We start from the raw sequence: 23,583 nt of genomic DNA, 5'->3' as shown, positions 1-23,583 counted from the left end.
TCTATACATTTTACTGCCATTACGATTTATATTTGTTTACGTAGAAATATGCTAACTAATACTAACATCACAAGCCGCCGCAAAAAGTGCATTACACTTACCAGTTCATTCAGTTTGTATATCAGGTGATGATGCAAGTAAAGCCACTTTTTAAACGCAACAGCGATATAATATTACTATTAACTGTATGCTAGTGTATAGCCTCGTGGTTACGCTGTACGTAAAAGATAACATGTCATCCAAAGCTTTGGAAAAAATTGCTATGCGATCTGGACTACATTTGCGCTGTTACTCTTATTGTAAATCTTCGATTTATTGTCTCAAAAAAGCTGCAGCACATGCAGCGTCTTCTTGTGTACTTCGGCAATACATATGAACAGTGCATGCGCAGAAAACTGCTCGAAAAGATTGCTCATTTTCAGTTAACGATTCAATCAGAATTTATACGATCATCCACTAGGCATCTAACAATAAATACTGTGTTGATGGTCACTGGCCAGTACGTACGCGTATCGTACCATATTGTAATGTAAATTGTAATACATTTTCTGTTTGCGATTCCGCATACGTCTTATGCAGCGCGGCAAATGTCCCCCGTTCACAATCTCGAGCATTTTACTCTGACATAGGCCAGTATTTTAGGCCAGGTTCAGTAATATAACATGAAATAATATAAGACCGACCACGTATATTCCTTAAAAAGTCGATAGTTTTCTTTCGGCATGGCATTGGCCAGTGAGGATAGTTTATATAGTTTGTGCTATATACTATATATATGTACTCTCCAATTTGTATTTTCCAAAATACTTCGTATTGACTATCGATTTACCTTGGTACATGCTTATTGTTTAAGATTTGCTATAGATTCCAATTACTTAAATTTGCTATAGATTCCAATTATTTATTCTCCAATTTGTATTTTCCAAAACACTTTGTATTGACTACCGATTTACCTTGGTACATGCTTAGCCAGTGCCGCTCTACAGTAGTATAGGCTTCGCCAGATGCCTATACTACTGTAGAGCGGCACTGGCTTAGTTTATTGTTTGATTTGCTTATTGTTAACTAAGATTTGCTATAGTATCCTAGCCGAGAAATGAGAAGAACTGTTCGTCGTGCACTGCTGTGCCAAAACATCTAATTGTAAAATGCGCCTTTCCCATGTGATGAGATTACTTATAGCCTATCGCCTATGAATGCGGTCAAAATGGATAGATTAGTAGATCGTCCCTTTAATATGTACAATCACGCAGCGATCTCAGCAGGCGGATCATATTTCCAATGGACTGTCGACAGTAAAATTAATTTAATGGTACAAACCACAGCAGCCAGTATCATAAAGAAAAACGATTATCCCAGAAACCCGTAATCAAAAGTTAACTACCAAACCAGAAAGACTACGAAATAGGAAGAACATTGACATATACGGAACCGGACTTCACAATTTGTGGTCTACCAAAACCAGTTAGTCGGCTTGCGTACGGGTTATTGTAAGCAGAGTCTAAAGAAAACACCGGCACATCCAGCTGATTGGGCCCGTTGAAGATGGGTGGCCGACTGGCACTTCCGGTCGGATTTGAGCCGTACAGCGTGGGTGTCTGCGTCTGATCTCCGGGGCGCGTCAAGGGCTTATTTACCAGCAGTCGATCGTTAGCTCCCGGCATACCGCTGTCAACAGGCCGTGACTGTTGTACAGGTTGCGGTGGTGCGGCCGTCAGAACGGGAAGCTGGGCTGGCGACCCCATGTTGGGTGTGGTTGGGCCCGGTTTTGTGTTGTCGATTATGGCGGGCCCCGGTTGTCCGTTGGCGCCGCCCGGAAAAAAGCTCGGGTTCAGAGGAGCACCCGGCTGCGGTGCGCTACTGGCCACTGAAAAGCGTAAATACAGTTATTCAGGATACCGAAGTCTGTCATGCATATGGCATACTAGGCGCCAAATGTGAAGAATCTAAATTTCAGCAATATAGAAAAACTGTAAAACAATGATATTATTTATTGAAGGCCTGCGGTGAGACGCCCGGATCGGTGGGAATCTTATCGGTAGCGTTGAAATGGTGTTCATATTGGCATGTTGCCAGCTGTAAAATGTTAATCTCCCCCAAAACTGCAGTGCTTTGTGGTTAGACGTCAGAAGAAAACGATGCCTAATTTCGAATATCAGTGGTTGTCGCATACCATAGTACTGAAACACCGAAACGATTTTCAAGATATTGTGCTCATGGACATGTACAGTCTCATGGTAATAAGCGGCTTTGAGTCGAAGTCGCAGAAATCAAACTGAAACGGTTGATTTTTAAAAAAGAAGTAATGGTCGAGTGGTACAACCGTACATAGATGGCTATGGCTGTGTTCGAGATGCAAGCGGAACTAACCTGGCACCATCGGCTGACCCATCGCATTGGAAGGAAGTGGCGCAGGTGGTTGATTTCGCTGTACCGCATCGGGAACGTTGCTCTGACGCGCGGCCATCGCTGGGTCAACTGGCGGCGGCGCCACATCAGCAGGATGTTGGCCTCCGTTGGCATCCGGAAGAGCATTATTGGGCATGCCGTTTGACGGACCAGCATCATCCAGTCCTCGAGCTCGCGGGAACACGATTATCTTCATGTTCGGAGTGCCGACAGAAGGCAGCATGCTGAGCAGCGATAACAGCGATCGACTGCCTGTCAGAGGGGAATTCATCCGTGCAGGACCGCTCAGCTGGCTCATAAGCGCTGGATCCACTGGGTCACTGGCAGGCAGAGCGATGAGGCCAGTGGAAGATTTGGGAAGTCTGTCCATAAAAAAGACGTATTCATGGCCAGAGTTGCTCGGGGAATTGCGTGGCAGCAGGAGGGAATTCAAGCTACTGGATGTTCGTTGTGATCCAGGAAACTGCTGGTATGGAAATGACCCAGGAAGTTGTTGATAGGGAGAAGAGGGATCTGCGGAACTGGCGAACAGTCCACGGGATGATCCGAAAGCGAGGTTGCGCGACGGACGAAGGACTGCCAACAAATCAGACATCACATCTCGGCGTACACGGGCATTCACACGTTCAGAAGCAGAAGACGAGTTCGCAAAAATGACACAAAGCACAAGAGACAAAGTGAAAACATCAAATAAGGACGCCATGGTTCAATAAATCCGGGAAAAGGTCGTTGATAGCAAATTCGGTAGTGCAGACAGACTATGCGATTATGGCGAGTAACTTCAGTATTAAATATTAATCGTCTTCCCACAATTTGCATGTTAGAACAAAAATTAATTAAAGCTTTCTAATTTCACTTAAGCCATTCCAGCATGGCAGTCCCCATATTGTACGATGTACGTAAATTGTAAAGAAGCAGTGCGACTGCGATATTATTATGCCTACAGTACAAAGGTATACGTACTGTACAGTCATACGGTACAAGTGCAACTGCCGCTGACAAAGTGCACTTACACGCTCTGCCTTCACTAATTCAAATGACTTTTGTTGGCTTCGGACACGGTTTAATCAGATAATTTCACCTGACGAATTCATTGAAAATTTATTTATTAAAAATTGTAACTATTACGCAGACAATGAAATCGTAAACAGGTCTGTTTATGGCGGAAGAAAATTCCCACAGTATTAAATTCAGGCTTACAAATTTAAAATATGATTATCTTTTTAAAGTTTGGACAAGATTCCGGTTCCCCTGCTCCGATGCATCTTTTTTCGAGGATTTATAATACTCGTGCGGCGGTGTGCAACGAAGTCGGTTTATTCCTGTTGTGTAAATATTATCATGTTAGGTTGACAGTAAACCAAAAAACAATGAGCAGTTCGTGGGTTCGGCCACGATCGATATTCACGTGTTGCCTCAACACGGTAGGCGAAATGATGTGCTACTTTTCCCAGGGTTGTTTGGAGGCATCAGAGAATGTTGTTCACCAATTATTCACACGCGATCCTTGTTTACAGTTTAATAATTAAACAATAGTTACAAACATGAGTCCGTACTTGGAATTCTGGAACAAAAATCAGCTGATGTGCTGTGCTGACGGTAATCGATGCCGTTACTGTAGTTTGTTTAGGGGACGAAAAAATTAAAACACTTAATGGACTAGCACAAAATATACTTAACAATAAGCAATACCAGAGACTATTGAATTATTTTGTCCTAGTCCGCAAGTTGGTCAACGTTTTTTAAAGGTACGAATCAAGTCTAGGGTCCTTTAACTTATTTGAACCGCACGCGGCAAAAGCAGGCAAATTGCTAATAAGGGCACTTAACTGGTGTGAGTATATCTATACTGCCGGCACGTTCCGAGCACGGTTGTAACTCAATTAGAGCAAACAGTTTGTGTTGGTAATATCGAGTCTTACGGTGATGATCGGATGATCATAATTGACCATAACACGCATACGAAGCCCTTTGAGTTGCCAGTAATATTTTCATCGTGCTGGATCGTGTAAACAAGCTACAACTGAGACCCTTATGTTGCACAGAAGAACAGCCACCGCAAAGGTCAGTCTAGTGTCTAGGGATCCTGGACTGGGGTACGAAGATATGGGACCATAGCTGCAGGATTGATGGCTAAAGAGCTGAGAAAATACGGCTTTACCCAAGGTAGCAGATTTATGTGTAAGCTCTAGTGCCAAGCAGGAGCGGTTCACAGGAGCCCTGCAACTACAGATAAACCACATATCCAATTTAATCCTATTGAAATGAGATCCTCAGTGGCTCAGAAGAATCACGGGTTCTACAACAGAATCTAAAAACATCCACTGATCAATACCCAAGTGGATCATCTCGTTTGTTACAGTATAGCTGCAGGAAATCAGGTTGTTTTACATCTCTTCACTGAATATTCCTGATCGCGGAAGACATACCTCATTCACCTGTCGCAGGGCTTATGTGTACAATAAGTACATGCGTGCACCTAACGTACGCGGAATTCGAGAATAAGTTGTATTTGGGATCAGATAGACCGCTGCGAGTACAGTAAGGAGTTATAAAGTTAGCTAAAAACCCATTCAGCTCTTGCAATTTGCCGAATTTCAGAATGCAGCATGGTGTGTTGCATGAGACGTCGCTGAGCGCATTTGTTGATTGTAACAACGGGAGCGTTTCCATAATGATTTGTTGCTTTTAAAAGTTTACCCGTAACTATAAAGAGATTATCAGGCGTAAAAATCTGAATTCCCAGTATTTATTAGATTACTGACCATTTCGAAAACTTTTTGCTGACAAAGGAATGAAACCACTTTTATTCAGATGCTTAAGTTTTTCCAGCAGTTTTTGATGAATGTCATAAAGCGCTATTAATTTTTTCTCATGCTTTGGGCGAGAATATTGACGCACTCCGAAATAATCACGGCAGATGATATTTAAACCGGACTAGCACAGGCGTTAATCCCGCGGATTTCCTTTTAAGCCGGGTTCTGTCATCAGCCAAAAGATTGGCCGGCTTACGTCGCGGCATCTCCAGACAGCTCGCTTATCGCAACATATACAGATATACGCGGATGCATATACTGTGTCCTGCGTGCGCGCCCTCAACAAAATCCAATTTCTGCAACCTACACTTCCGCGCCGAACATGCTTCCTGTGTGGCATGATACGATTTGCGCTGGAAATTATTCAACAAATACACCATTAGGATTTCTTCCAGGCAGTTAGTTGGCTTGGATTACTATTCCAGGACAAATGCTGGTCGATTGTGGTTAAGTGTATTCCATTATTGGGCCAAGGGAAGCCGAAATACAATATTATGGATATATGCGCGGGGATACACTAGCCGTGCTGGCTGGGCAAACGTGCAGTGCTTTCTCAAGTGGATATAACCATCGATCCAGTTAACGTAAACTGTACGGGAAAAAGGGGGAAACACGTTTACACTTGGATATATATCTGCCACGCGCGCATTAGACCACCTGATTCGCAGCCGGGCAGCAACTGCTCACGATGCAGTCGGTTGGGCAAATTTCTTTGGACAGTATCAATCCCTCTGCGATCAACTGCTCATTTTCCTGTCGACACTTTCAATTTTTGATCAAATGATTTTTCCCCTTCCAACATATGGACAGGGACATGACCGAATTCTCCACGGACCATTAGGACAGAAGAGTATTAGTAGGCCAAGACGGGAGTTGCGCCGTTGACGAGCTATAGCAACTCTGGACACTGCAGCTGTTGTACATGTTTTTATTTTTTGTACACAACTATGCAATAAACCTGATATGTGCGGTATATGCACCCGAGACATGCTTATGCTGTTGCACATCCTGTCCGACTAATTTTAAGCTGCGATAACTGGATGATTATTGACGTGTTTATGCACAAGATGTGTGAGTCGATAATATCCTGAGGACGTTAAAAGAAAGGACGAAATGAATACTACCGGAAATGACTTAAAATTGTCGCAAGAATCACTGAAACGCAGCGGATCCCTGGACGAGCTGCGGCCCGATGAGAGATCCTTTAGAGAAAAACCTGGATTACTCCGGCGCGTCTTTACTGGCTCGCGTCGTAAAAAGGGAAAAAAGTTTATAGCAAATTTACAGCTCTCACCGCTTGGTGCAGACTCCAGCTTTTTACCGAATTCATCGGAATCCCCGGGAAGGTATGTGAACTTGACGCAGCTGCTCATTGCCTTTGCAGGAGGAGTGCGTGGCTGGAAATTAGTTTCACGTCGAAAAATTTGTATACTATCAGACATTATACTCGTATTTATCGCTAAAGGCCAATTTCTGGGCGTTACGCAGTAATCATGCGTTTGCCATTGGTAAGTAGAGTTATTAAAGTGACACTGCAATTCAATTTGATAACATTACACAGAGATGGTCTGCAAATATCGAATTTACTGTAGCGATGTCATGATCACAATTGTTTGCATACTGATGCACACATTAGTGATTTGGCGTGAAATATGCTATAGGCATAAACCATACTCACATTTGTAGTTGCACACAAATAAAAAGTTAGAATACAGTTTGAAGATGTGTTGAAGATTGTTTAAAGATTTCGAGGTCATTGTGCAACTGTCTATTTACCGCTGTCAGTGCGGTGCACACTGGGACCAGCGCAAAAACATAGTACTGTAGTACAATTTTCCATCCCTGTGCGTGGTTAATAACTTAATAGCGAAACCTGAGTTGCAGCTGGCGATCATCAAGTGATATTAGACTTTTGATGTGTACGAAATATTAAAAATTTAGCAGGATCTCTCCGTTCTTTTAAATTATGTTAAATATATTATGTCGTTTACGTTACTGTGCCAGATCGGCCTGGTGCATGCACCATAATGTGCATAACCAACCGCTAAAAGCGCTCAAATTATCGTCAACAGTGTTGCAGCTAGCCTTGTACTACCGGCACTTTGTGGATCATTCGAAAATTTTGGGCGCGAATATTATGTACTCGAATTGATTTTTACGTCTGCAGTTTTGCTCCTGCTGCTCTCTCCTTGCAAGAAACGTATCGATGGGGTCATGTTTACATTGCTTTCAGGCACTTTTTCAATGTCAATATTTAATGGTCACTGTAAGTGTTAAGTTAATGGTGCAAAATTTAGACACTCGGCACGCGACACTTATTTATAATTGTGCTTTCATCCTTTTCTGGTAGCATTTACTGTCTTTTAAAACCTGCTAACAACGTGTGTGACCATTTGAACATAAATGCTGGTAACTGAATGTTTCTGGGTTTGCTGTCTGCCGAGGTGTGCAGTTCTACTGCGTGGTGTAATGCTGTAGTAAATACGGTACTTCACTAAATGAATACGTAATGACGAGGTTATTGTAATGACATGATTTATGATAATCACATGCAAGTTCAGCACGTGCATGTGATATTGAACAATTCATTAAATACAAGTAGATTTCAAAACTAACCAGTAATAAGGAAAATTTAAATCTGATTAGAAAAGCATCGAGTCGGGCATTGGTTGACCGAAAGCGCACCTCTTACGATTTTAGACAGTTTACATGCTTCCGACAGAACCATAATTTTAAATATACTGTAGTACAGATTTACAGCCTGTTAGAAGTCTTTGGTGCCTTTGCATGATCGATTCAGTTTTATTAGAGCATTCGCTTTGCTTATATAGATATATGTCCATAGATTAGAGCGTGGTTTTACGCATCACCATACTCCTCTAATGCAAACTCCTATCACTTTAGTTTTGATTTTTCTAATATCCATAAATACCCATATAAATACGAGTATTATTGATTATCAAATACATTTTCTGGATGAAATAAGTTAATGTAGAAAATAGTTAAAACAAAAACTTGTATCTCGTGGTACACAAAGTGATTTGTGCAGACCTGTTGAATTATGGATTGTATCTATGTGAAAGTTTTCTACTCACCTAGTAGATTCTGTTCCCTGGTCAGGTGCGCACCTCACGGTCAGTTCATAAACCCCGTTTTAAATTTTTTATAAATTGAAAACGTTGTACTTTTTTGTCACATGGCCTTCTGCAATGAAATTATAAGAGCAAAATTATTATAAAATTCTGTTAATATGCCATAATTAGGAATAATTGAATAATATACGACTGTATCTTACTCACATCTTACCGTACATTAACACTTCGTATGTATTGTCACCGACTGCCCGATGGTGTAACAAGCTTTAATTATGAGATTTTGTAATAAGCTTCAGTACAGCCTTGCCCAACCAAGTTGGGCAAGGCTGGTTTGAAAATATCGTGCAGGTTGGAGTAATACGAAGTTGGGAATAATATTATGAGTTGCGCACTTTCGTGAAATGAATAATTATTATGAATATATCTGTACATCGTTTTGTTTATCTTTTTTGCACTTTTCTGGTGTAATTTTCTGTTGCAAAATTTTCTAATTCTATTCTGTTTCTATTCTATCCAGTAATATTAAAATCTTAATTTCTTATTAAGTTGGTACGGACTACTAGGGAGTCAACCGGTGACTACGGAGATGAGATAATGGTCATCTTATGACCCTTTTCATTGCTCCTATAAAAAATTCACCGACCGGAGTTTTTAAGCGGACCTATTTGAAAACTGTTGAGTGGTCCATCGATACGGTAAGCAGAAGGATCTAGCGCAGTCAGTGTTTGCGGTGGTTTTGAAGTTAGATGCAACTCCCATAGACGTGGTTCAGAGGGATAGACCGTACGCAGTTTTTGAGAAGAAACAAAAGTAAACCTTTAGCTCCCGTTTCTTGACCTTCACTTTTTTGCATAAAAGCATAATTGTGACAGGTACTATTGATCAAGAACTATCAATAAAAAATTGAATAAAAAGCGTAGAAGTTAGTAGTCGAAGCAGAGGAATTAATTTCGGCTGCTGCCACAACTTGGCTGTGCAGGGCTCTAGGTTATTGGTTATCTGAAAATCGTACTATTTTGAAAGAGTTTTTTCTTCGCTCTACTGTTTACACCACATTTTATCACTACCTTTCTCCGTTTCTCGTGTATAATGTGCCAGCACCTTTGCTTCTACAAACACTACCAAGGTTCTGTTGATGAAAACTGGAAGGTGAAGTTATGGTCTTATAGATAATAATAAAAAGAATAATTATCACGAGTGCAGATTTGTAAAGATGCGCTCGTTCTGGTTTTGCTAATTTCGAAATACATATCACAAATGCAGAATATGCAAGCTAACCTAAACCAAACGGGTTTGAAGGTTAAAGCATACAGTACTGAGTACGTCATGATACGTCACTTGTAGTTGTATGCAGTCATAATGCTACTGTACTAAACTAGTAGTATACAAATTGTAGCTCTATCCATGAATTATGGGCATATCTGTTACATATGTATGGCCGTGGTCAGTATATATACCTAAATCCGCGTCGGATACTTGTTAGTTGCAACGAAAGAGATTAATAATACTTGTACTTTCATCAAGTCAGTGCTTGTGTTATTAAGACCTTTGCACAGAAGTTTATACTGTCGAAAATTTGTAAAAACTGCATTGATATGGTTCGAGATCACAAATGCTGGATAAAAACGCAAAAAACGCAGATTGTTCTTTCGTAAATATCCCTCAGCGGTCTGAATTCAATAGGAAATTCTTCACGCTCAAGCAAAAAAAATACTCCCGAGTTTGTTTTTGAGTTCTGGAGCAAATGCTAAGTACATGCACAATTGCACATACGTTTCATATACTCTGCATTCTGCACAGATTGTATAATTCTTACGTATGCATATTAAAGCCATATTTAACCAATAAAGCTAGTATAAACGTATCATTGGTCAAAGAATTACTTGCCCATTCTTCCGTCTCACAGCTGTTAAAGAACTCATTTCCGTAGCATATTTTGCGACAGATGTGCAGCGTTTAGCGACGTGCAGTACGTTCAGTAGACCACACAAAGAAGAAAGTTAATCCGAAGAATCAGAGTACCACTGTACCTAATTCCCAGCATGATGGAAAGGTAATATATAGCTCACTGGATTGGTAAAGGTTAAGAAATAGGAATGCCGCTAAATTTCTGCCGGCTCAGGATATCGCACCCCGTAGCCATTATAACTCACAGTTCACTATATATATAACGTAGGTTCACTATGTAAGAATGTAAAACACAATCTCGCATTCTGCAGTTGATTACGATCATAACCCGTTTTACCCTTGGAGTGTATTCATGTACAAATAGTTGATTTACTACTATTTTTTTAGTCCCAGCCTTTTTTTTCGCCAAAATAGCCATAGTATCGGTTTTCGGGATCTCGGTAACGAGTAACGCTTGCGATACCGCGTTAATGCACATCTGAAATTTAACTTACGCGTACCTTATTTAAGCGGGGTGATGTGATGCATACAATATGCCAGTTCTTGTAAAGGGCACCCTAGCTGTACGGTTTGGGCTGCATATTGTACACTAAAACATGCAGATGGATTCACTGCACATTCATTGATTTCTTGCTTACAATTTTTTATACCCAAGCCAAGATGAGTAAAACAATTTGCCTGCGGTCACATCATTAAACGCACGGTGCATTAGCACACTAATGCTTTGCTGCTGTATTGTAATTGATAGACGCAATCGGCAACTCGTATGATAAATCATTGCGCGAGGTACATAGTACATGAAATCGGCGTACTGGCGCGATGTAAAACCGGTTATGATCTGTTGAAAAAGTATATTGGCGGAAGCCGCGTATGCATGCATCCCCCTCCTATAATGGGACTATCCCGCCAAATCCAGCAGCCTATCAGTTTTGACGGCATGCGCGCGTGCATACAGCATATGTATTCTGTATTTGTGCAAGTGCAGGCTATCGAGTGTACCGAATGCAGTATATAATATGCTGTATTTGCCTAGCAGATTTGTGTTGTGCCGGAAATACCATTTCACAGCAAACGTGCCGACTGCGTACGGCTTATAACATAAGGATGATAATAAGTTGGTTTATTTGTAAAAATGCTTCATTTTAACAAACGAGATAGATCAAAATCCCTAACTGTGTCGCGACTTGCACTGCCGGTAGTGTTCGAAGACCAAATTTATCAGGAAGACTTCAGCTGTCAAATATTTCGCAAACGCACACAAAGGTGCAGATTTTCGATTTGGCTTAGGTTGATTACTTTTTTTCCACGTGCGGAGAAAAATATCATATTGGAAAACGATAGCACAACAACCACGGCATCTTTAGCGCCGTTAATGATTTTCCTGATTATTTCTTGCAGTTCGCCTAGCGCGGATCTCTCTATCCGGAGAGGGGTATTTAGCCGAAGGCATTACGGCTCGGTGGAGTTGGTAAGTAAAATAATCATTAAAAATGTCTGCGATGTCTTCGAAGTGATAAATGAATTAAAATATATATAATATATAGTGGCGAGTCGAATTATAATATGTGAAGCATACTCTGCAGAAATACAGTTGGTTATTTAATTCAACAGTTAAACTTAAAAGTCAATAAATAAAGCATAAGCAGTACTGGCTAATATTGCCGCTTATATCTACATATGTACTAGTACTGTACACGCTGCATAGGAATTGAACTGAACGTCGCGGTGAATTTACCTTTTGCTTGTTTCGTTTATAATTATCCATATCCGCTCAGTAATGTCTTCTTGTATTTACATCTTCGGTTGCATTTCTTTGTAAGCATTGATGACAGAAACGAGCATCGATTTACAACGACAATAACAATACTGCGCAGTAGAAGTCATACTTCTTAGGTAAGCATATTTATGGCAAACATACATTGTTATCCACGCTTATTTTAATCTGCGGTCGCTTGCTGGTTTGATTGATACCGGCATGAAAACAATGATGCCTGGCTTGACAACGGTGTTTATGTTTACTCACAACCACTTCACATCTAATCTGCCATTATTACTTTCCGGTTCGGTTTTTCGCACTACTGAACCCAATCAATGGGTTGTTGTGTAGTCGATTTCCGTACATATTACGCTAACTTTCCTAATAGCGCATTACACTGAATTGATGAAATACGTATTTGGGATAATAATATGGTGCATATTCTATGCGTGCTTTTATCGCTCTTCCCCGTTTTGGTTTTCGCCACTACACAACGATTTGATTACGTGATAAAATTTTCCACTGCACCGGCTGCATTTTCCGGTCAATATTTTAATGGGATTCACAGCTGGAGGAATAAGTTCACAAAGCGACCAAACTAACTGCAGTCAGCGCGCTTCCCTTAATCTACGTATACTATGAATAAGCGCTGTTGTCAGGTTTTGATTTGATATCCGGTGGTTAATATACTGTGCGTACCGTATTAACATTTCGTGCCCATTTAAGCGTTCACGGTCGGCCCATACTGTGTTTTACGCTGGAATATTCAAGCTTATTCAGCAGATAAAAAAGCGCAGGTGACGCAAGAAAAGCGGGTACGCCGTATAAATGATCCTTTTTGTGCTAGAGCAAAAAGAATCTATGCGCGTACATTTTTTTGTTAAAATATTGCTAGTGACTATTAATTGCGTTTCCTCACGCACACTTCCGCGTGTGCAAAGTGGTTGGGACATATTGTATCTTGCACAGCATGTTCCCAAATTATAAAACAGTAGCCGTAAACAGCTCATCAAAAATGTTTCGAAATTATTCGGTTACGCACCGCATCTTTCATGAACTGTGAGGATGAGAAGATACAAACACGCTGCATGGTTGCACTGGCAACTTTTTCAATTATATGCCCTTTCTAGCTCACACTTCTTTCTGAATTTTATGTTAAGAATGCGGATCATTTAGCCAGTCATTCGTGGAAAATTAATGTTCCTTTTTTATAAACTGCATATTTCGTATTTCATACTTTCCAATATTTCCAGTCGTGTTAATGCATTTGCTTTAGAATAGATAATACGTGCTGTAGCTAAATGTATGCAACGTACAGTTTGAGCAGAAAAAGCGACATCATCACAAAACACGAGATTTTCATATAAGGGTTTGCCCGGTGTCAAGCCGCATGAAGAGCAACTACGAAACTATAAAAAAGGGATAATTGATTGTTTTACATTTTTAGAAATCTGTTTTACAAGTTAAATGCAACATTGGTATTATCTGCTGTGCCGCTGGTGGCCAAAAAAATTATGGTTCTAGCTGGCCAGACGAGCTGACGATGTTGACGAGGGAAGCCGCTTCCGAGTGGAAAATGGAGAACGACGAGGACGTGAAACTGACTCATATCATTCCCCATCTACACCACTTTTGGAAAACCCTGAATACCAGACAAGATGGTACTTCAAATACTTCTTGGGAAGGCGTAAGTGTCGACTATAGTCCTGATTTGTTACCCTGTTTATAACCGCACTGAGAGCCGGTTTGCGGTTGGGGCACTTCTCTTTTTCTTTTGCTCCTTTTATGAATGTGACTGCACGCAAAACGCAAACATTGAATACACAATTCAAAAGCAGTCGCCAATATAAAAGGTTTACCTGCACCTGATTGTCCTATCATCTAAGTTGGGCTTCTCTCAGGCAGTAATTTATTTTGGATTTCGAACTTATTATTTTTGATGCCTGGACAAAGGTTATCGAAAATACATGTATATTGAGTGCTTAAGCATTTAGCCCAAATGAAAAGTCGTACAAAATCTGTAAGTACTGAAACTGTAAAGACTGCTCGTAGATTAGGCAGTACAGTAATAGTAACATCGTGTAATATTATGGTATATTGTAGTACTAGTAGCAGTTAAGCAGTTTGTGTAACAATTTATGCAAACAATGCGACTGGTCTCGACATTATCGGTGCAGTAGTGATGAATTACTAAATATTTATCTGTCTGCACAGCCTGAATTGGCCAATTTAACAGCAAAAATTACTCGTTATTGCAGATCACCAAAATTACATTGGAATGGATTCCGACAAAAATCCATTTGTATTATCCATTTTACTATCTGACGCAAATGATCACCAGATCCAGCAATACCGCGCAATTTTATGGCGAAGAACGGTGAGTTCGGCGACAGCTGCGCAGTGCGCATTACCAATAGATATGTGCAATGTATTAGATGTATATGTACATGTATGCCGCCACTGTCGATCACACGATGCACTACTGCAGCAATAGAAGTTAATTAGTAATTCAACACCCTAAACAGCCTACGTTTATGGCTATTTCACGCATCAAACGGGGAGCACACTTTCCAAAGGGGAATTTCACTGCTTCCCCGTCATTCTCCGAGATCAATATAATATTATGTTGGGTATATATCACTGCATTAAGGGAACGAGTAGCTTCCGGCTTGTTAGCAGTGTATGTGTGTGATGCAGTGCGCGCTGTTAGCGTACAACGCGTGTGGTTGTGCTTTGAGCGCGCGCGCGGAATACGTCTGTGCATTATTGATTGTTCTGCATGTATATAATTTTTCCCTTTACGCCTGTGAATAGGGAACGGAAAAAATCTGCTTGCCTTACAATCCCGGCAAGCCCCTGACCGTACGGAGCGTGTTGGGCTGCTTCTCGAGGATGCACAAAATTGAGAAAGGACCTAAGGAAATATTGACGCCCTCCATACTCAAAGTCAGTTTGTGTCACAATGCAAATAAGCCCCGGCTGTTTCGTGTGCTGACTGCGTGGTGGCCTCTTGAGGTTTAACGTTTGTTCCCTCGGTTTGACTACACAGGATCTGCTTGTCCTTGAGGAGCAAGAGGGATCTGTGAATTTCAAATTCGGCGTGATATACGCGATGTCCGGCCAGACAGCCGATAACGAAATGTTCAGCAATAGTAAGTCAAACCCCGGCTGTTTCCCCGTTAAATTAGCCGTACGTGACGAATTACTATTTTATGAGCTGTCGGAGAAACAAACAAATACAGCATTGTCAAATGTATCTTATCACACAAACAGCAGACCAATGTCGAATATCTCGACCTAAAAATGATATTGTTTGTGGTTAGGTTAATGTCCGCAAAGATAAAAATATTCTGAGTATTTTCAATTTTAGTATATCAACAACTTGTAGTGATACGTTTAAACGTTTAATTTAAATTTTCGCTGCACATATTATGCCGAAATATAATGATTAAAATATACAAATAATAAAATATACAATAATCTATGAAACATACAAGTGCAAATATATGTTTAATTTTCGCTTTATATATAGCGCAGACACCTAGACAAATAATAGCTGTTTGTAATGGAGCTGCTTTTTCGACATGACGTCGACCAGCTGTAAATCGGCGGCTGTATAATGAGCTAATGCGGAACTAATTAGCCGGGTGTGCTGAAGCACAAACGCCTAATCCAGAGTGTTTTACCAGAGACCGGAAGTGACACGTTCAGCAAGTTTGTCTCACTACTGGGCGACCGCGTCAAGCTGAAGTCCTGGGATCGATACCGCGGCGGACTGGATACGAAGAGTAAGAGAGGGAGAGAATGGTGTTTTGTATTCGGGGAACGGCGGACGTTAAGTAGATGATCAGGACGCTGTATGCGGCCTAATAGCCTGCAATGGCGTCCACGCGCAGTCACAGCTAACTGGCGAGATCGTTGACGGCGGGCCATTGAGGCCAGCATTCCTCATTTCCCTGGCACAATCATGATTGATTTGGCCGGCGCGGCTGCTGCTACTGCTGCTGCTGCGGCTGTCAGTGGGAGAAATGCAGCACGGCGCCCGGGAAACGGGCCCGACGTCCCGCGAATGATTAAACTGTTTTTGATCTACAATCCACTGACACATCTCATACATGTTCGTCTGATTGTCATCCGCAGGCGATACGACCGGCACCGAGTCCATTTATACTGTCTACGAAGGCCATGAGATTATGTTCCACATTTCCACGCTGCTGCCCTATTCCAGCGATAATCCCCAGCAAGTTGAACGGAAGCGCCATATTGGCAATGATATTGTTAATATCGTATTCTGGGACTGTCCGCCTGGAGAGCAGCCGACGTTCAGTCCGCAGATGGTTAAATCGCAGTTCACACGTACGTTGCTCTGACTAAGATAATCGGCAACTGGAGCCGGCCAAAGAAAAGCCATACATACCACCAATATTAATGCTCGAAAAAAAGTTTAAAGTGGATAAATCAGTTTCAAAATACTTAATTATGTTGTGGCCAAAATACAGCTTCTACGAGTATCTTATAGTTAGTGTATTTTATTACCAGCAGACGAGCTTGTAATATATTGTTTATTCATTCTGTTTGTGTAGCTGATTCAGTGAAGTTGTTCAGTTTCTTCCGAATAGCAGTGAATTTTTCAATTTTGTAGATGTTTTTGCCGTTGTCTCCTGGGATGCGGAAAATCGCGCATACCGGCTGCAAGTTTTCTCAGAGGAATCCGTTCCTTTATTTGGCCCACCGCTTCCGGTTCCCTCTCTGTTTTATGATTTCCAGGAATTTCGAGAGTTTCTCATCGTTAAGTGTAAGTTCCATTTGCCGTCGATATAGCAATTTATTATGTAAGAATCTGAGACGGTTACCGTCTGCTTGACATTTTCCAGGTATAAACGGTGAAAAGGCGGCCTTTAATACTCCCACATTTGCCCAGAAAAGGGAACGCACGCTGGACTCTTTGCTGCGTGACCTTTATGCTGAGCATATGCATGGAGACAACCGGGTAAATATTGAATTCAACAAAGCAGTTAAAAGATGAAAATAGCGTTAACGTTAATGCGGCAATAATTTCCACTGATAAACAAAGGTTACACTCTTCTGAGAGGCACTGTTGTGCGACAGAAGTGACGTGCTGTGTACAGCTATTCAGCTAATTCTAATTTAGAGGCAAACTGATAACTGTAATCGCAAGTAATTCAAAAACAGAACAACCATCAATTATTCGCTGATTTTGGAGAAAAAATTAAGTTTGCGCTAGTTATTTCAATTTGCCACGATTATCATTACCGGTAAAGTTTAGTCAACACGTACATTGAGTAAATGTAAGAAAGGGCTTCCTTCACACTCGCAGTCCCTCTGTATATGCAGATCTGATAAGTATGCCCTTATTATTGTATCGTTTGCAGGTAATGTTATCGCGACGCGCCTTCAGTGATGCGTTAGTCGAACCGTCTTTGACGAGCAAGTCTACAAATAAAAAGGAGGAAGCCCGACAAGTGGAGTTTTCTCGCATCGGGCAAGCGCTGAAGTTAGATACAATTATGAAGGGCGACGCTCCGACAAGCTTGGCTACATCCAGCTCATCGAAAAAGGAGGTATAAAAACAGCTTAGTGCCAGGCTGCCAGAACACGTCTGAATTTCCTGGAAAGCACAGTCTTTTACAAATTCCGTAGAAAAATAAATCTGAACGAAGTCGCATTTCAATTAATGAACATGTTTTTGTGTTGTTTTGTCCAGCATGTTGTAGTCTTAATTTACTAAAGAATTTTTTAGTGTTGTCGTTTGTGCTCAAACGGGCACGTTCGACTGTACTGATTACTTGTTAGTTGAAATAATTATATTGTACAATTATATACCGCACCTGTCATTCTCAGTGCACCAAACTGTATTAATTAATTTTTGTTTTATAGCCTTGGCAGCCACAATGTTTTTTCCCGGACTTCGCCTATGAGATTATTTGTGGTGACTCTTGGGGAAGCGAACGGTTAATAATTGCTACCGAGACGGCCGGAGCATTTGTCATAGAAGGTAAACTTAACGTGTGTATTGCCGGCAGATGTGCCAGGTTGCACAGAGTTCGTTTAAACAACACAAAATGAGCTTTTAATTTTATTATGCGTATTTCTAATAATTTCTAGTATGTTTTTACTAATGGTAGACTTGACTAACTTGACTTGGTAGTTGTTACACGTGCAAGAGCAGTGAACTTTTTCTAACTTATATGCAACACGAACCAGATTATTATGAAGCGCTGTATGCAGTACTGCATAATAACAGAACGTAACTCAATAAAATGAGCATTCCTGAAATATTTTTTCGACATTACTCTCGCTGTTTGTATGATAGAAAGGCCATAATGCTGAGTCAGCATTGCTGACCAACATATTATTACATCACACGCGACATCGCGCTTCTTTGAGGCATGCCATATTGTCGTACCGTATATTTGCTTGCGTGACATGCGATAGCCAATAAAATGTTCGTATTTTTTCAGAGGGAATGCTACCACATCCGATTTTCGAAAGATCAGCTATAATCCGACAGATTGCCGTCGTGGAAGGTAATATTTGGCAAACACTACAAAAACTGATGGGAGCATTTCCTGCTAGCGGAAACCGAAGTGTCTGTACATACATGTTCACTGTCGGTTATTTCTGCAGACCACGGAATCCTCATCGCCCGCATGGACAAAGGCAAAGAAAGCCGGCTGTACGTGTTCCGCTTAAAGGACTTTGAAACCGAACCCACCGCCTTTTACACGAAATCCGACTGCAAAGATCACAAACTCGAAGGCAGTAAAGGCTGCTTGTTTTTTACCCTAAATCGACCAGGAGGAAACTATCTCCGGATGGCCATCGCAATGAACCGGAAGATCATCTTAATGCAGGTGAGCCACTTCGGTCGCAACAGCCAACGCAGCGAACAATGCGGTAACGGGTGCATTTTCGCTTGTGTTTTCGTAGTGGAAGCACTCAATAGCGTACTCAGCGCTGTGTCCTCACGAGGATACCATTAACGGGTTTGTCCCGCTCCAAGAACTCAGTCTGAACGAAACGCCCGTCCTCATCTCGCTAATAGACGGAGTTAATGGCCCGGAAAACAAAGTCTGCGTGGGATACCGAAATTCTTTTGATCTTATCAATGAGAGAACGGGAGAGGTCATTAGTTTATACCAAACCGAAGCCGGAAAGGTACGCACCGTGCAGCTAGCTGTATTGATTGTTAGATGTTGTAAACAGGAAACAGAACAGTTCTCCGTAATGTCGATATATACTTATGCGCTTCAAGCATTTAGCTGAGTGACGTGTTTCTCTTTCTTATAGACCAATCTGGTAGCCGCTCTGGACGTTTGTGAGGACGACGAAAAAGAGCTTTTGCTGTGTTATCACAGTAAGAAACACAGTTGCACATATTGTGAAAGCAATAGTCAATCATGTTCTTACTTCTCGCTTCACAAAAAATCATCATTCGTAGGCTGTATTTATTATAAGGTTCCGCATATTTATTATAAGGTTATAGGCATATCCGCATATGCCACACGGTGCTCGCACTCGCAACTCATATGTACGCGGTCATCTAATATAACTTCTTAAAATAAACTTTCGATAAGCAGATTCTCAGTATATTCGCGATTAAAAAATTGTAATTTAAATCTTGATAATTTTCACAAGATAGTATTTTCGATAATAATTAACGTTTGTTACAGACACATGCCATTTCCAAAAATTGGATGGCTCTCATAACACCGAGGAATTCGATTTCCAATGGTGCTCTGTGCCTGAAAATATTGGTGAGTAGTTGTGACCTATGACAAATAAGCATTACATCGATCCACTATTTCATATTTATGCGGAGAAACGCAAATAAAGGATTATGAGATCAGACACCTTATAATACGCTTCCGAAGAATCACTACTGCAATGTATGTGTCAATACACGTGGAATAAATATCGTGTTTCCAAATTCGCAGTTTGCGCATCGCCGTATGTGATTGCCTTCAATGCAGAAGGGCTTGAAATAAGACTGCTCATCAATGGAAACCTTGTATATTCCGGAACTATGCCGGAAATGAAACTGATCACTTCAAAAACCGATATATTCTTCGCCACGACAGCTCCCGAATTCTATCCGTGGCCGACCGCTTCGGGTGGTCGCGAAGGCGCAGTGCTCATTTCCAAAGAAAATACGCCATCCGGAAGTGGACTTTCAAGCCCTAACTGTAAGCCAAAACGTCGCTTATAATCCGTAAAACTACAACTAATATAGCAGTTATCAACTAATTTTCCGTACCCAAGGCACGTCGACGTGAACCGAACAAGATTATATTGAACTGTTGTTCGGACATATGTAAAATGCACTTATATTAATTTTGTGATATACAATAATACAGTACGTACTACTTTTCCTTGAAGTATGGTAGATTTAGAAGCGTTTAAAAAATCTAAAAAATGAAAGAAAACCATACTTCAAATAGTTTTCATGTAAATGATTGTTTATAGCGCCGAATACAGCAAAAAAGCCCTTCCGAATTTACAAAGTATCGATTCGAGCGCTGACTGGCCAGTGGAAGAAGGAGCCCAACGGATCTCGCACGATGCCCGCATCCCCGAATCTTTCTCACAGAATGGCTCACCATAATGCCCCCTCTATCCAGATTCCTGATAATCTATCCGACCGTGATTCTCCGTCCCCCAGATTATACGAGAACACCCGGTTAGGTCTCCCGCGTACTAAACATCGCACTGACACCGCTAGCACCGATTCCGGTGTGCCAACGAGCTATAATTCCGTTTCCTCAACCAGTTCCCCGCCGGCGTCACCAGTCTGATATTTTTCTCACAGCTGCTGATGCTGCTGCATTTCTCAGGCCTCTTGCCGAAAACGATCTCATCGTCTAGTCAAGGATGTTTTTCCATACAAGTTTTACATGTCCTACTTCGTAAACGAAACCGGTTGACCGTAGATCTATTTAGATTTTTTTATTTTTTCGGAAAGAGATGAAACTGCTCTTTGGGATCTTTCCATAAGCTAATCCCATATAGATCTTCAATGTTCTGGTTCCTTTCGTTGAAATTATCCGGTAATCGCTCGAAAGATGTTTCACCAAAAATACCGAATATGCCACCAGTATGAATAAAGAGAGAATCCCCTTCGTAAATGTCTGCTCCGCTTTCCAGTTCGTTCATCATGCCAAGGCACGCTTTTCCAGTGTAAACCGGGTCCAAGAATATTCCCGTTTTCGATGCAATTTCTTTTATGAAGTCTATTCATTAAAAACAAGACCATTACTTACAGCGCTGATGCCACTCCAATGCAGTTCTTCAATACACAAAATATCGTGATACTGGTAGGTACAAAACGCACCACGCTCTTCCTGCGTAGACAGCCCATATCCCAGTCCTTTGTACCCATCAATAATATTGCAAATATCCTCAGCTTTGATCTTTGACGACTGCATTAAAACGTTGATCATCTGCTGCACATGATCATAAAAATAGGCGGCGTTATCGCAGACAGTTACGCCGTATATTCTACAAAACATGCAAATTATCCATACGTTTCCCGCCATCCAGAAAATTACACATCACTGCACGATAATTCGAAAGTACCTAAAAGCTGATCCAGCAAGATAGTTAGCCAGTGCCAATCCAGCGATCGTACCACCACTCCCGCATGCAACGAAAATGTTTTTGACGCTTGTTGGGCAGTCCTGAAAAAACCTGGTTAATCAGCTGACATGTTCGATTAATGTAAGTACTACGAAGTAGAGCAAGCAACGCCATACAAGAATGATCTCTTCGAAAGCCGCCAGGTAACCGAACAGCCCCACAATATCCGAACCGCCGACGGGAATGATGTACGGTTTGCAATACTGTTCCTCGCGGAGACGTGTGGCTAGCGCCTGCATGCGGGGCAGCAGGTGAGTCTTGTAAGGCTCTTTCGGCCCAACTAGATAACATTTAGCTCCGGATAAGTGATCCAGCAGAAGATTGCCCTTCAACCGCACCTCGTCCAGAGCCTTCTTTTAAAAATCACAATAACCAGTTATCATCCCACAGCCGTGAAAAGAATGCTGCAGCAATGTAGCTTGTCTAATTATTATATTGCTAACTTACCGTAAGATCCGACCTAAGAATTAAGAGGCAGCGAAGTCCAAGTTGAGCCGCCACGGCCGCCACAGTCCGACAGTGGTTGCTCTGCAATCCTCCTATAACGGGAAAATTTTAGAACTACTTTGGCAGCAATAAAATGTTTGCAGCAAAAAGCAGTTGGTCGGCAGGGAAAAGGTTCATTAAATACAATTTGTGCAAAATAAAACACGCAATAAAATTGACGATAACGAACACATACCCACCACATGTTATCACAGTATCACATTCGTGATGAAGAACGTCAGCGAAAATAAATTCCAGCTTCCGAATCTGGAGAAAATAACAACAAAGGCTGTAAGTTACAAAATGAAAGCAAGGTGAATGCAAAATACATATAACAGTGATATGCTAGTATTTCAATAAGTAATCCCACGCGTAGCTTCACGTACAAGCGCACCAGTACATCGTCAAAGTGCACACACTAAAATAATTATTTCATTCATTTCCTACCTTGTTGCCACCAAGAACGGACCCAGTTTGATCATCGCGTTTAATGAACACTCGATGCCCATTTGATGTATCAATCCAGGGATGGATCTTCGTGGCCAAACAGCCCAACTACATGCAAATTCCAACAATGCTGAGTTCCTCAAGTCAGTCAAAGATTGTTGGCATCAGCAACTCAAAACGTTTTACGAAACAGCTCAAAATCAAGAACCAAAGCCTTGTTGGGATCTCGTAAACAACGCTCTCAAGATCAGGCAACTTACGGTTATTCGTGGCCGGCCAATGGCAAGCATCGGGAAGCGATCCTTCGCTTGTTGTGGAATCCAAGAAGAAAGTTGGTGCTCCAGAACCGTTAAGTGCCGATTGGCACATGCCGCCCATCTCGACATCGTTGCATTCAATTCACTGTTTACGTATTTACACTGTAATAAAATTTAATGCTCTACGCATAAATTTAAAAAAAAACGCTAAATTCAACAGCGCAACGCAACGCAATTCTAAACGCAACAACAAGCAACAACAACAACCAATTACTGGGTAAAAATATTGCTGTACATTAATCATTAAATACGTGTACGGCTAGATTACTTATAATATTATGTACAGATAAAATTAGCATTAATTTTAAAGTTTTAGCACAATGGAATCAGTTTCGCCGGTTTTGCATCACATGGTACTACGTACAATATTCGGCTTGTGAATCATCCGGGTCTAAACTCGTACGAGTACAAACTTCCCAATATGAAGCGTTTCACTTTTCAGCATGGGCTTCAAGCGGCAAATGCAATTAATAGCTATATTTATACCTGAACACGCATACTTATTACTTACAATACTTACTTATCTTCCTATTGAATCGGGTCTAACGTTGGGCGGACGTCGTATTGGTAGCATTTGAATGATATGACACATCCCGTCAAATGCTGCGCTTGCCGTCATACTTGTTCGAGCTAAAATTTGCAGGTCCTGCGGTGCAGCCAGGCCGACGGCCTCTGAACAGACCATTGGCTCG

At 41.3% G+C, this 23,583-nt stretch overlaps 3 protein-coding genes across 13 annotated transcripts in view; 1 reads left to right on the top strand and 2 right to left on the bottom strand.

Annotated features, from left to right (window-relative positions):
- LOC129589258 (GTPase-activating Rap/Ran-GAP domain-like protein 3) overlaps positions 1-21,143 on the top strand; it is a 27,295-nt gene extending 6,152 nt beyond the window's left edge. For 4 of the 7 annotated variants that reach the window (XM_055483891.1, XM_055483896.1, XM_055483895.1 and 1 more), the window contains 18 exons: positions 11,627-11,696; positions 13,509-13,671; positions 14,243-14,361; positions 14,799-14,930; positions 15,034-15,136; positions 15,674-15,772; positions 16,125-16,340; positions 16,627-16,779; positions 16,859-16,974; positions 17,378-17,566; positions 17,883-18,000; positions 18,467-18,532; positions 18,633-18,859; positions 18,936-19,163; positions 19,296-19,362; positions 19,679-19,762; positions 19,943-20,191; positions 20,472-21,143. In XM_055483891.1, coding sequence (XP_055339866.1) covers positions 11,627-11,696; positions 13,509-13,671; positions 14,243-14,361; positions 14,799-14,930; positions 15,034-15,136; positions 15,674-15,772; positions 16,125-16,340; positions 16,627-16,779; positions 16,859-16,974; positions 17,378-17,566; positions 17,883-18,000; positions 18,467-18,532; positions 18,633-18,859; positions 18,936-19,163; positions 19,296-19,362; positions 19,679-19,762; positions 19,943-20,191; positions 20,472-20,800 — 2,728 coding nt within the window. In that variant the 3' untranslated portion in view covers positions 20,801-21,143. Of the gene's footprint in view, positions 1-4,690; positions 6,572-11,229; positions 11,492-11,626; positions 11,697-13,508; positions 13,672-14,242; positions 14,362-14,798; positions 14,931-15,033; positions 15,137-15,673; positions 15,773-16,124; positions 16,341-16,626; positions 16,780-16,858; positions 16,975-17,377; positions 17,567-17,882; positions 18,001-18,466; positions 18,533-18,632; positions 18,860-18,935; positions 19,164-19,295; positions 19,363-19,678; positions 19,763-19,942; positions 20,192-20,471 lie in introns of those variants that run through there. The other 3 variants (XM_055483893.1, XM_055483897.1, XM_055483894.1) reach the window with 3 other exon arrangements.
- Positions 1,217-3,345, bottom strand: LOC129589266 (nascent polypeptide-associated complex subunit alpha, muscle-specific form-like). The gene is made up of 2 exons (XM_055483923.1): positions 2,371-3,345; positions 1,217-1,867 (listed from the first exon to the last, which is right to left on the bottom strand). The coding sequence occupies exons 1-2, from the start codon at positions 3,110-3,112 to the stop codon at positions 1,398-1,400; spliced, it is 1,212 nt and encodes a 403-aa protein (XP_055339898.1). The 5' UTR covers positions 3,113-3,345; the 3' UTR covers positions 1,217-1,397.
- LOC129589265 (uncharacterized) lies at positions 20,477-23,521 on the bottom strand. 5 transcript variants are annotated; one of them, XM_055483922.1, is made up of 9 exons: positions 23,412-23,505; positions 22,835-22,976; positions 22,575-22,682; positions 22,328-22,394; positions 22,089-22,180; positions 21,758-21,994; positions 21,582-21,682; positions 21,337-21,503; positions 20,477-21,235 (listed from the first exon to the last, which is right to left on the bottom strand). In XM_055483922.1, exons 2-9 carry the CDS (start codon positions 22,958-22,960, stop codon positions 20,952-20,954), a joined length of 1,182 nt encoding a protein of 393 aa, XP_055339897.1. In that variant the 5' UTR covers positions 22,961-22,976; positions 23,412-23,505; the 3' UTR covers positions 20,477-20,951. The 5 variants fall into 5 exon arrangements, with proteins under 5 accessions (XP_055339897.1, XP_055339896.1, XP_055339893.1 ...); XM_055483921.1 differs by lacking the exon at positions 23,412-23,505 and adding an exon at positions 23,256-23,341; XM_055483918.1 differs by lacking the exon at positions 23,412-23,505 and adding an exon at positions 23,256-23,327 and having other exon boundaries at positions 22,835-22,993.
- Between the last annotated feature and the right edge of the window lie 62 nt (positions 23,522-23,583).

The sequence above is a fragment of the Paramacrobiotus metropolitanus genome, unplaced genomic scaffold, assembly GCF_019649055.1.
Source record: "Paramacrobiotus metropolitanus isolate TYO unplaced genomic scaffold, Prichtersi_v1.0 Parri_scaffold0000034, whole genome shotgun sequence".
In the NCBI taxonomy this organism is placed as follows: domain Eukaryota; kingdom Metazoa; phylum Tardigrada; class Eutardigrada; order Parachela; family Macrobiotidae; genus Paramacrobiotus; species Paramacrobiotus metropolitanus.
The sequence above is the reverse complement of the archived record's forward strand: the minus strand, read 5'-3'. Positions and strand labels throughout refer to the sequence as shown.